The sequence below is a fragment of the Pogoniulus pusillus genome, chromosome 16 (genome assembly GCF_015220805.1).
Source record: "Pogoniulus pusillus isolate bPogPus1 chromosome 16, bPogPus1.pri, whole genome shotgun sequence".
Lineage (NCBI taxonomy): Eukaryota > Metazoa > Chordata > Aves > Piciformes > Lybiidae > Pogoniulus > Pogoniulus pusillus.
In genome coordinates this window covers 18,545,439-18,558,880 of record NC_087279.1, presented here as the reverse complement: position 1 = coordinate 18,558,880, position 13,442 = coordinate 18,545,439, and the positions used below count along the sequence as shown (strand labels likewise).

The 13,442-nt window shown below is 47.2% G+C and overlaps 1 protein-coding gene across 1 annotated transcript in view; it reads right to left on the bottom strand.

The window, feature by feature from the left end:
• LOC135182578 (netrin-4-like) overlaps positions 1 to 11,701 on the bottom strand; it is a 60,549-nt gene extending 48,848 nt beyond the window's left edge. Inside the window, exons 1-2 of the mRNA XM_064156836.1 lie at positions 11,180 to 11,701; positions 2,452 to 2,993 (exon numbers count right to left, since the gene is read on the bottom strand). Coding sequence (XP_064012906.1) covers positions 2,452 to 2,993; positions 11,180 to 11,246 — 609 coding nt within the window. The 5' untranslated portion in view covers positions 11,247 to 11,701. The remainder of the gene's footprint in view (positions 1 to 2,451; positions 2,994 to 11,179) is intronic.
• Between the last annotated feature and the right edge of the window lie 1,741 nt (positions 11,702 to 13,442).

Sequence of the window (13,442 nt, the reverse complement as noted above, 5' to 3'; positions counted from 1 at the left end):
CTAGGTTGGACTGGATGATCTTGGAGGTCTCTTCCAGCCTGGTTGAATCTATGATTCTATTACTATTGTTTTCTAATGTCTACTACCACAGTGCAGATTGATTAAGCACAGACATATTCATTTCAGTGTAGCTGCTGCCCAAGCTGACAGACTCATTTTGACACTTGTAATCACAAAGGCTTGCTTTGGATGAATGTTTTATTATTTGATTTTCTGCCATCCACTTCCCAGATCTGTTGTAGCAGCAACACATGGTCTTAATGATATTCCCTAAGGTTAAGTAAGCACTACAGCCAACACAGTGCAGGCAAACAGGGGATACTGTACTGCAGAACGAAGAGCTGCTTTGCCTTTAGGGCCATGGCATTCACTTCAGACCCTGTATTCTCTTCCCTACTCCACCTGAATTGTTCCATTTAGCTACAAAACACTTCACCTTTATGTGCTGCTCTTTCCCCATCTGTGAAATGGCAACAGGACCCATACATATGTGCTGAAGATCATTAAATGGATCTTGCAAAGTGCTTCCAGATTGTTGATTGGAAGGCACACAAGATTATATGAGTTGCCTAAATTCTGTATTGACGTGGCAAATTGCAATCTCTTTACAGAAGACATTCAGATGTGTTTAAGTGCATCATGATAACTGACCAGCAGAATCACTACCCAGAAAAAAGGCAGTTCAGTAGTCAAATGATGCTCACCAGGTGAGCAATATGCAGAGATTTTTCCCAGCCTGTTGCACAAAGATGAACTCAATCTCTCCTTACTGCTGTTTCAGGTGTGGTTTTTGAAGCCTATCTAGACCATTCACCTCACATCTGAGCTTAATTTGCAGCAAAGTATTACTGTCAAACCTGCGTGTTCACTTCCAGACAGGAAAGCCAAGGGGGTTGCAACTTCTCTAAGGAAGAAGGAAGGAAGTGAAAGCATTCCAGCCTCTGTTGTGACTATAAAGTTGGGACTATGTCTTATAATCTCCCTTTTCACCTTCATGTCTCCTCCATAAGACAATACCAATAGCATTTATTATCTTTCCTAAGTTGTTTCAAGATTGGAAATCAATGGAATCAATGGCTCAACTAAATATCTCATTACTAATCAACTGTTGCTATTGTTGTCAGGGCAATTTATCAGATCAGTTGCACACTTATTTTAAAAGAAAGCCTTTTTTATGTGTTTAATTACACAACAGAATTTCCATACCAAGGGAGAGCCTTTTCCCACTGTTGGATAGGGAATCCTGGACACTCGCTTCCACTTTCTGTTTCTCAAGGGTTTAATTCCTGGAGCCTTTGTTTTGATGCAATCAAAACAGTCATCCCCAGCAACAAAAGTTACACTAAACTTAAGGGAAAGATATATTTAAAAGCCACCCAATTATCTAGGACTTCATACATGGAGCAGAATGAAAGACCATTCTAAAGTAGGAAAACGGGATGCAGAATCAGGCTCTACAAATATGCATTTCCCAATGTCTATTTTCTTGGATTTCTACTTCAGTTCTCAGCATCTGCAATGTAAAATCACAGGATCACAGCTCACAGGATGTTAGGGGTTGGAAGGGACCCAAGGAGATCATCCAGTCCAACCTCCCTACCAGAGCAGGACAATCCTATCTAACACAGATCACAGAGGAACACATCCAGACAGGCCTTGAAAGTCTCCAGAGAAGGAGGCTCCACAGTCTCTCTGGGGAGCCTGTGCAGTGCTCTGTGACCCTTACAGTAAAGAAGTTCCCCCTTGTGTTCATGCAGAACCTCTTTTGCTGCAATTTACACCCATTGCTCCTTGTCCTATCCCAGGGAGAAAATGAGCAGAGCCTGTCCCCCCACTCCTGGCAGCCTTCAGATACTTATAAACATTTATCAAATCCCCTCTCACTCTTCTCTTCTCCAGACTAAGCATCCCCAGGTCCCTCAGCCTCTCCTCATAAGCCATGCCCTTCAGTCCCCTAATCATCCTCGTAGCCCTCTGCTGGACCCTCTCCAGCAGATCCCTGTCCCTCTTAAACTGGGGAGCCCAAAACTGAACACAGTGTTCAAGACGAGGTCTCAGCAGGGCAGAGTAGAGGAGGAGGAGGAGGAGGAGGAGTACCTCCCTTGATCTGCTGGACACACTCTTCCTAATACACCCCAAGATCCCATTGGCCTTCTTGGCCACAAGGGCACACTGCTGTGCCATGGCTAACTTGTTATCCACCAGAGGATAAAGTGAGGCTGTGCTAATCCTATCCTGTGCCACTCTCAAAAGGCATTTGTTAAAACAGTTCCATAAGGTTTCATTGATATATAATTTCTCTTCTTTATTTTCACCCCACACAACCTTTTAGAATGGGCTCCCTGTCTTTAGTTTTATGTACAGTCCCTCTCTGAGCACATACTCTCTCACTTTCAGCCAGTCTTCACATGTCTGACACTACCCTCAGTCCAAACCTCAGTTCTTGCTTACCTCTCCTCTTGTGCAGGGCATTGCATCTGAATACCTGGAAGTGCACATGGAGCCCTCTTCAATGAGATCATCCTGAAGTCCAAAAGTCGCTGTGCAGTTGACAGAGAAATACTTGTAGGGCCTCCAGGTCTGACCATAATCCTGGGATCTTTCCAACACCATTGCAGCTGGGCGAGGTGACTTGAACACAGCAATGACATGGGTCAGGTAGAATTCTGTTTCAAAGTCCAATCTGATTTCTTCCCTGTGTACCCCTTGGGCAGACTGCCACCAGGAGACAGGGTTTGCAAAGAAATCGTCTGTCATGTCAGCAGGGAGATGGGAGTTGTCAGGCTGGTTGGCATTGCATTTGGTGCAGTGAGGCTGCCCACAGCCATGGGAGGCCTGATGGAGGAGATTCTGCTCGGGGTAGAAGCAGTACAGTTCTGTACTGTTCTGGCCACACGTGGTGAGAGTGACTGGTGTCCTCCCTGTGGCCAGGTTTCCCACTGGAGGGTTGCAAGAACGACCATCACAGCGAAGGACTTGTAGCCTCATGGGATCTGAAAGACAGTCAAAGGAAACATAACCAAGTAGAATTGCTCAAATAGTTCTCAGGCTGTAACACAGGCAACCAAGCAAATGTTTGGAGACCTCATCTGGGGACTGATGCTGAAGATAGCTCCTTCTAAGGAAAGCTACTTTATCTTTCTACACCAAGTTTGAAGGGAGTTTCTCAATAGATCTACTCCTTGGTTTTGGTGCCTAACTCAGGAACTGGGGGCTCAGAAAGCTCCTGCTTAAGGTGCCTCACACTGCTTTCTGTTGAAAATGCAGTTGTGTTGATCTATCAAGCTGCATGCTTAACCATAGAAATCCTGTGCTTGCTTACTTTCTCTGTGTCTATTCAATGAATTTATTTACACTGTTATCAGAAAGCAAAGTCACTGTAGACACACAAAGAAAACAAATTATTCCCCCCTCCCCCAGCAAATGATAGGCACTGACTGCACATGCAAACACGTAAGGGAGGTGTGTAGTTCAACAGTTCTAGAGTTATGCATTACTGGCATCACTGAGGGATGTTACTACTGCTCCTGGTGAGATCAGCTGGAGTTGCACATACAAACACACAAGGGAGGTGTATAGTTCACCAGTTCTAGAGTTATGCATTACTGGCATCACTGAGGGATGTTACTACTGCCCCTGGTGAGATCAGCTGGAGTTGTTGATACTTAGCAGAGCTGAAAAATCAAGTCTGTCTTTTAAGTACCTTGACGTGAATGTAGGTGGCTATGTTCTCTCTGCCAAGTTTGAAGAGGTTTTGGCATCTTCAGTGCACATATTAAGAAAAAGTAGGGATAACTACAAACTCTTGCTGTGGTTTGGAAATCAGTAGTGTGTTGTGACACTGGAATTAAAGGTCAGTCCCAAAACCCTCCTGCCATACTGGTGAAACTGCTTTTCTAATAACATACTCTGCCCTCTTTGCAACACAGCAGTCTAGAAGGAGTTAAAGGATATCCTTGCAAGGTTATAAATCTAATCCAAGAGGTCACAAGTCAGATGACTTGATGTAAGTCCTACAGGAAATGACCCTTCCAATGAAGCATAGGGTGACCATAAAACCTGGGTAATCTAGGAGCAGTTCAAAGGTCAGCTATTAGGTCAACTTTGTAGGTCAAGTTTTAAAATCCCTTCTTGGTTTGTATTCACCCTTCCCTCAGTCAAAATTAGCTTTAAAATCAAATCAGGTCAAAGAAAATACTTTTTAACTCAGCCTCATTACAAAAAAATACTCCAATTGTAAAGATAGTTGGATAAAATCAGCATCTTAATTTTCAGAAGGAATATTTAAGGTGAAGAAATGTATCCAGAGTGCACAGATTTGCCTCTTGGGCTACTTCTGTCCTTAGCTGCTTTGTGATATTTCTGCATGGGCCAGAAGAAAAAGGTCAGAGATGGGCACTGTTTTGGAAATCACCTCATGCATTCTGCTTCCCACGATTAGGCCACCAAATGGAGTTGCTGCATGTCCATTGAGTGCCATTGGGTGAATCCCAAGATGTGTGTCTTAAACTTCAGATAACAAGGAAACAGATCATCAAAAATTACTCTTGACTACTCTTAGAAACAGGTAGAAGCCACCTTCAAAGGAACTTGGGCTTAATGTGTGTTTGCCTGTAAGCAGCAGCCTCTGGAACGAAAACTCCAACAAAACAAAACACAGTAGGTTTCCTCCTGCTGGAGGCTGCCTTCCACTAGTGACTGGAATGGGCTGTCCAAGAGGTTTTTTTTGTACCCCAGTGAATTCCTAGGTGACTGGAAGAGATTAAAAGGCATCAATGCCTGCATTGCATATCCACCAAGTAGTCCTTGGATCTAAGAAGTGAAAGCTGCCCCTCCTCTGTTCCACCACCACTCCCTGTGCCACCCAGAGGTGAATTTTCATGAGAGGAGAAGCTACAGAAGCCAGCTGGGAAGGAGAGAAGATAAGGATGTTTAGCTGTCTCAGTTCTGTTCTTTGATCCTTAAAGTCCACTGAGCAGGTGATTCTCAGCACCACTGGAGATCCTCCACCAAGCCCTCACACTGTCACCCCTGCTGCTTGCTGACCGTTTTGATTTTCTTTCTGATTATGAACTTCTGCTGTGCTTACAGGGGAAACAGAGGTTTTATCTGAGAGGTTCCTTGCAATTGCTTGGAGCTTCTTGTCCTCAGAAAGGACTCCACTTTTCACAACAGTTATTCTGAGCTTCCTCGTTTTAAGAGAGCATCTGAGATTTCAAATGTTTGCCTGCTCTGGAGGGTGAATTTCACTGAGGCAGAATTCTTGAAATAAAGATGAATCTAACCTTGCAGGTCAGCAGAAATGTAATGAGCTACAACTTCACACCTCAGGAATGTCTTTGCAAATGGCATTTAGGTTTATTCTCACAGGATCACAGCTCACAGGATGTTAGGGGTTGGAAGGGACCCAAGGAGATCATCCAGTCCAACCTCCCTGCCAGAGCAGGACAATCCTATCTAACACAGATCACAGAAGAACACATCCAGACAGGCCTTGAAAGGCTCCAGAGAAGGAGGCTCCACAGTCTCTCTGGGGAGCCTGTGCCAGTGCTCTGTGACCCTTACAGTAAAGAAGTTCCCCCTTGTGTTCAGGCGGAACCTCTTTTGCTGCAACTTACACCCATTGCTCTTTGTCCTATCATGGGGAGCAGTGAGCAGAGCCTGTCCCCCCTGCTCCTGGTCAGCCTTCAGATACTTAAAAACATTTATCAAATCCCCTCTCACTCTTCTCTTCTCCAGACTAAGCAGCCCCAGGTCCCTCAGCCTCTCCTCATAAGCCATGACCTCCTGTCCCTTAATCATCCTCGTAGCCCTCCTCTGGACCCTCTCGAGCAGCTTCCTGTCCCTCTTAAACTGGGGAGCCCAAAACTGAACACAGTGTTCAACATGAGGTCTCAGCAGGGCAGACTAGAGGAGGAGGAGAACCTCCCTTGATCTGCTGGACACACTCCTCCTAATACACCTCAGGATCCCATTGGCCTTCTTGGCCACAAGGGCACACTGCTGTGCCATGGTTAACTTGCTATCCACCAGGACCCCCAGGTCCCTCTCCACAGGGCTGCTCTCCAGCAGATCACCTCCCAGCCTGTACTGGTGCAGTTTATTATTCCTCCCCAGATGCAGGACTCTGCACTTGTCCTTCTTGAACTTCATCTGGTTCCTCTGTGCCAGCTCTCAGCCTGTCCAGGTCTCTCTGGATGGCTGTACAGCCTTCAGCTGTATCAGCCAAGCCTCCAAATCAAACTGTTCTCCTAGCCAAACCGTTTGGTGAAGATGCCTGGAAGCAGGAAAACCACTGCAGTTTCTGTGTTTTAAGTGGCTTGCACATGACCTGATTTTGCTCAGTGCTGCAGAAAGTTGTCACCTTTGCCACCAGAGAATTTAAGTGGGGCTGGTCTTAAAACTGATCCTTGAATAAGCATTACCTCTAAGAGTCACATTATCATAGAATCAACCAGGTTGGAAGAGACTTCCAAGATCATCCAGTCCAACCTAGCACCCAGCCCTGGCCAATCAACCAGACCATGGCACTAAGTGCCTCAGCCAGGCTTTTCCTGAACACCTTCAGGGATGGTGACTCCACCACCTCCCTGGGCAGCCCATTCCAATGCCAATCACTCTCTCTGGGAAGAACTTCCTCCTAACATCCAGTCTATACTTCCCCTGGCACAACTTGAGACTGTGTCCCCTTGTTCTGTTGCTGCTTGCTTGGCAGAAGAGACCAACCCCACCTGGCTACAACCTCCCTTCAGGTAGTTGTAGACAGCAATGAGGTCACCCCTGAGCCTCCTCTTCTCTAGGCTTAGTTTTGATTAAGAACAGGCCCATGTTTCAAATGCTGTTGAATCATGGATAAATATAGCATGTAATTAAAAGAGAGTCCATCTCTCTGCAGAATCACACCAACAAAGCTTTCATAGAGGACATGGGAGAGAGTTCTAAACTTAAGGAGTTATAAAAGGGAAGCTTTGCACAGAAGAATGTGAGAAGTGAAAAGGGAAATGTTTTTTAAGGGGAATAGCTGTGGTTTACACTTGCCACAAATGGGCTATTAGTCTTGTATTGACTTTTTTTCAGTTGTTTTTATCTGAACCTGGAAAAGGAAGAAAAATATGCTTGTTCTTCTGAAAAATGGTCTCAAGGTTGCTCTGCTCTACTTGCTAATGCAACAACATCAATAAAGAGTGTTCCTGTCCAAGTTGCTGTGTCATTAGGAAAGTTAACAGAATGGAGTTTGAGAGAAGGGGAGAAAATGGAAAACCAAATCTGCAGTGGATAAAAGCTTTGCAATTAAAGAAATCAATTGGCACAATCACAGTATCACAGTATCACCAAGGCTGGAAGAGACCTCATAGATCATCAAGTCCAACCACAGAGCTCAAGGCTAGACCATGGCACCAAGTGCCATGTCCAATCCTGCCTTGAACAGCTCCAGGGACGGCGACTCCACCACCTCCCCAGGCAGCCCATTCCAGTGTCCAATGACTCTCTCAGTGAAGAACTTTCTCCTCACCTCAAGCCTAAATTTCCCCTGGCGTAGCTGAACAATGTTGCTGGACCACAAGGTTAGTGCAACCTGTTCATCACACACTGATTCTGTGGAAACAACAGGAAATGTTGGATCTGGACAGCGATGGAGAACCACTGCAGAAGAGAAACAGCAGCCAGGCGAACTAACGACTTAGCCTGACTGCCAGGAGGACTCGCTGAATAATTCATGAGGAACTAACCAGTTTGATTGTGCATGGGCATTGCATGCTATTGTGAAGTTGATTAGCTTTTCCTCCATGGAGGCTGGCTTGACTCCATACACAGTATGATTAATGCATTTGTTTTCTGGTGACTCAGAGCTGTGCCACAAAGTGGCAGGTCAATGGCACATGTTATAACAACGATGTTAGCCAGTGATTAGGGAACCACACAGTTCAAGACAAGTGATACTAGTGATGTTCCTGGGGCACCATCTCAGACAGACATCTCTCACTTCAGAGGCTTGTAGTGCAATGGAACATTGTAGAGCAGGTTGAGTTTTTCGTTTAGTTGGGTTTTTCACCACCCTCCATTGCCTACCCAACAGAAAGAAGGTCATATGGCAACTGAGGCAAAACATGCTGCTGTGGCTGGAAAGATGCCTAATATGTTCTGAGTGGTTTCAACTGGAATGTTTATTTCCTTTCCACATGCACATTTATGATTTTGTACATTCGAGTCTACTACAGACACAGAAGAGAGGATTTTACAGTTCTGAGCAACATGTTAACACCAAAACCTTTGAGCAGCTCCTGCTGTGTTTTTGATGGAGCAGTTTCAGTGTGTGTGTGTCTAATGAGGGTTTCAATTGTTCCCTGCCTGTCTAATAACCAAAACCTTGTCAACGTTCTTCTAAAGCTAACCACCCTGAGGATGTGAGTTGCTCAAGATTTTATGAATCAGACCTGCAACTTTACCCCTTAATGGCTGTTTACAACAGATGTACTATACACACCTTTGGTTTGTCTGGGGCCAACATGAAGTAAGTTTCACAAGTCTTCATCCCATTATGAGTAGCCTGGTGTGTTTCTGCACTAAAGTAGCCTTGATAACTGTAGCTAAAGAGTCAACTTTCATAAACACCCTGAGATGAAGTTCTGAAATCACACTTGCCTCCATGTCCTAAAGTATGGACAGAAGGATCTCAACCAAGTCTGGGCTTGCTTCCATTGTGGCCAGTAGCAGCCTGTCTGTCTGCATCCCTTATGGAGCAATGGTGGGCTCCAACAGCTACAGCTTCATTTGCTGATGATGAGTTGAATAACCCCAAACCAGAGGAGACTAAACTCTAGGAGACTAAATTTTACTAGACAAGGCCATTTTTGACCCCTTTTTGAGAGTGGTGCCCTCGGGAGGCGAGGTGGCCCAGGTTCTGTTTCCTGGGATGCTGCTCCTCTGGGGAGGTTCAGGGCTGGCTGGGGCTGAAGCAAGAGCCCAAGCTATTGTCAGTCCCCTTAACTCTTCCAATATGCACAAGTCTGCTTGAGGGGAATAGTGTCTCCACCTGCATAAAACTAGAGGAAGGATCACCCAAGTGTCACATCTCACAACTGAAAACTTAAGTCATTTCCTCAGCCCAAACACGAAGGATTTTCCCCCTTGGCATTAGAATTAAAGATCTAAGGACCCAATCTTGATGAGCCTGGTTGTCTTCTTTGCACAGAAATGGCAGAAGGTAAATATTGTACTCCCCACAAATATACTCCATGTACTCATCACACAACTGCCCCCTCAGCTTGTTTCACTTCCAACCAGGAGGACTAACTAGAGGGCTGAAAAAAGAGTTTACTGCACAGGCTAATAAAAGATGTCAAAACCATCCCTCCCTGCACACTTCTCTGCTCAGGAAAAGGCAGAGACTTCCAAATAATTTTAGACAGATTGGAAAACACTGTCTGAACTAACAACAGCCTGAGCAATGCTGACCCTACCTGTAATAGGACTTGTAAAGATTCAAGGTTATTTCAAGTGCTTCTAAAAAGAAGCAAGAAAGAAAAAAGGAAGGGGAAAAAAATAAACACCAGCCCTCAGATAGCCTTATTCTTTCACAAGCTAATTGTTTGTGCAATCTTTTGACCAACCAATGTATATTTATTTAAACTGGCACTGGATTCTTAGCATCATCATCCTCAATATCCAGTGATTTTGCTGTTATTCACTATGTCCTACACTGTTATTCTGAGTGTCTTTAGCTCCACACAGAACCCACTCTCCCCCACACCTCCAGATTTGCTTTTCGAGTAGCCACCTATGGGCTGCATCTCCTTGAAGGAATCATTTTCAGTTTGGGAATTGGACACATGGCAAATTTAGGCTAGTTTGTCACAGGCTGCATTCCACAACAGTCTCAGCAACTTTACAAGACCTTCCTGTGCTGAGTGTCAACATAAATATTCTAAAGGGAGAGTGAGAAACTAGTGGATGCCAAGGGAAGACAGTAAGAGGACTAAGGCACCTTCTCTTCCCTCCACTCATTCCCTGTGGTAGCCAGACTTTACCCCAGATGAGCCAGTGAATAATAGGACAGGACTGTGAATTTCAGAGCTCTTTTCAGTTTTCAAGAAAATCTCTCTTGCAGCTTTGGAAATCTGATGTCTATTTCATCAAAATCAACTAAGCTGGTGCCACCTGATCTGACCTTGACTTTCCTGGAGGTTTCAGGGTAGCTGAACACCTCAATCACTTTTAAATCACTGCACGAAGAGTGTTGTTCCTGTTCCAGTACTCTGAGCACTCAGATGAAATTTAAACCACTGATATGTTTTCCTCTACAGACAGATCCCAAGCCAGTATCTCAAAGGAAAAGTCACCAAGAATGTTTTGTTATTTTGTCAGTGATTACTTCTATTTTTTCTGAACTGATCTTTGTAATTCTCTCACTTTAAACTTAAAGATATATTAAACCACACCAGGAAGAAAAGAAATCATTAAGGAATTTATCTCCATCATAATCCAGGTATATCTAAGACCCTGTGTAAATACCACTGCTGCTTTATCATTCCTATATATCCTTGTTTGAACACCCTCAATATACAGACATCAGCATCTCTTTCTCTCCTAATCTATTTTATCTCTAATGCTAACTTAATTTTGTCCACTGTATGTTAACTATTAAGTCAGGGAATACTCTGAATGAACAGGCTGTCTTGGATAAATAGTAATGTCTAAACACTGTCTCTGACTTTTAATGATTCAATGTGAAGTTAACAGAGAATAATTCCAATTTCTATGGTGATGCTGCCCAAGGATGCTGTCATTTCACTCTTGTCCTGCTTAGGAGGGCAGTGTTTCATCCTCAAAACAACTATCCAGCAGATTATCCATCTGCCTTCCTCATTCTTCCTCTCTTAGTTTTCTTTTGTTCACAAAAATAATACTCTTCTTTCTTTTAAGGATGTATGAAACTGTGCATCCTATTACAAGTCTTTGGGAGGAGGCTGAGCTATAAAGAGTGCATTGCAGGGAATGAGATGCATTTGTACACATCGACAAACTCAGATTCCATACAAAACTCCATTCTAAAATAAAGAGGTTGACATTCTATGTATTTATCTTTTTCTAGCAAACAACTCTGAATTCTGTTCCCTTTTCCCGTGCTAAAGTTAGGATTGATTGTTTCACAACGGCAATATTGATTTATTTTGCTTACCTGCTTCCCCATGGCCAGGAATAAGATATTCCAAGAACACAATCAGCATAATGCCTTTATGCTGCATGGCTGTCAGTAAAATATCTGTCCACAGTGAAGCAAAACCGAGTTGCAGTAATCTACAGGTTTGGTGCTGGCATGGCTTTTCTGTATTTTCTTTCTCTCTTTCTGCTCACCTTCCTCTCAGTGGAGGGGATCAAGGCTGCTGTCTCATTCTTCTTCTCCAGAGGTGTTTGGGGTTTTTTTTCTTCTCAGGGTTCAGATGCCTTCTGGGTGTCACCCGTCCATTGCTTCCAATAAATAAATAAATAGCAAGGGTTTTCTGTGTCTTTATCCCTCTCCATGCAGCGGGCCCGAGACATTCACATCCCCGATGCAGTCCCTGGAACGCACCATCGAGGGCTGGTGCGAGGCGGAGAGCTGTGTCCTGTCCGGTCCTTTGCGGTTGTTGGGATGCTATTTCGAAACTTTCATTGCTGCTCCTTGCTTTTGGTGGAGCTCCGTTTTGGCTTTGCCTGGCTTCCCCCTGGCAACCTTCCCTGTCCCGTCCCCCACCCCCCTACTGGCCCCTCCCGCAGCCTGCTGCTAACTGGGGTGGCGATGGGGTCCGGGCAGCGGGAGCCCTGCTTTGTTAGCAGGGCTACCCCAGGACCTCCTTTCCCTTTGCTCCCTGAAGCAGAAGGTCATAAGAAGAGCAGAGTTGGCTTTTCTCCCTGAGCGATGATGAGAAGCAAGTGCTTTCTTGGCTCCTCTCTCGGTGTATTTTCGTTTGGTTTATTTTCTTACGTTTCTCTCCTCCCTCCGCTGTCACGGAAGCCTCTTCTCCCCCACCTCCGAGGGACTGGCTTCACGCAGCGAGCGCCGGGGGACAGGAGCGGAAAACAAGCCCAACGCCAGCCCGCCGGTGCCCGTGGCTGAGCAGTCCCCTCCCGCCGTCGCCGCTGCTGGATGTGGGGCTGCGGCTGACGGGGAGGGGCTGGGGCTGAGCTGCGGGGCTGGGGGTTCAGTGCCCAGCGCCCTGGCGAGAGAGCAAAAAAGGGAAGGGGAGGCTGGGGGTAGCCTCCCTTTTGCTACCGCACGGGTGAAGGCTGGCGAGTCTTCCCCATCCGAGGACTTGCTCCTTATCAAGTTTAGTCTCTGCGTCCCTCTCAGCCTCTAGGGCATCTCTCAGTCCTAACCGGGCAGTTCTCCTCCCCGGTTCAGTCCTGTCTGTCTGCAAAGGGGATTATTAAAGCAGGGATGGGATCTTCTGCCTCGGCTTTATATGTGCTCTTTTCATTGATTATTTCTTTTGAGGGGCGGAGGACGAGGATGGGTCTGAACTGCAGCTCCTTGTCTCCTAGGCTGGTCCTTGTTGCACTCAGATGCAGGCGTTGGTTTCCAGCTGCATCTTCTCCCCCCTCAGGAGCCGGTGCCTGTGTGTCCGTCTGTGTGTCTGTCCGTCCGTGCGTGCGTGGGGCGGCGGCAGGCGGCAGCGCGGCCGGTGCCGGCTGTCCCTGCAGCACCCTCTGCCAGCCCTGCGGGCACATGACACTTGCCCCGCAGCGGGGCACTGCCCGGCGCTCCGGGGGCTCACACCCGCCCCGGCAGCACCCTCTGCCAGCCCTGCGGGCACATGACACTTGTCCCGCAGCGGGGCACTGCCCGGCGCTCCGGGGGCTCACACCCGCCCCGGCAGCACCCTCTGCCAGCCCTGCGGGCACATGGCACTTGCCCCGCAGCGGGGCACTGCCCGGCGCTCCGGGGCTCACACCCGCCCCGGCAGCACCCTCTGCCAGCCCTGCCGGCCCATGACACTTGCCCCGCAGCGGGGCACTGCCCGGCGCTCCGGGGGCTCACACCCGCCCCGGCAGCACCCTCTGCCAGCCCTGCGGGCACATGGCACTTGCCCCGCAGCGGGGCACTGCCCGGCGCTCCGGGGGCTCACACCCGCCCCGGCAGCACCCTCTGCCAGCCCTGCGGGCACATGGCACTTGCCCCGCAGCGGGGCACTGCCCGGCGCCCCGTGGGCGCAGACTCGTCCCGGCAGCCGCAAGACAGCCACCAGGGCGGCTTTGGCACTTTCAGGTGTGGTTCACAGCGTGCACAAACGGACACACGCACCGGGGCTGTTCCGTAACCGCAGACATGAGCTGGGACAAGCCAGGCAGTGAGCCAGCCTGTGACTTCCCAGAGAAGTCGAGCTGCCTGCCCTGGCACGGCTGACACACTCGCCTGCCCCAGCCCACACTGGGCAGCACCCTGAAGTCGGATTTGCTCAGTG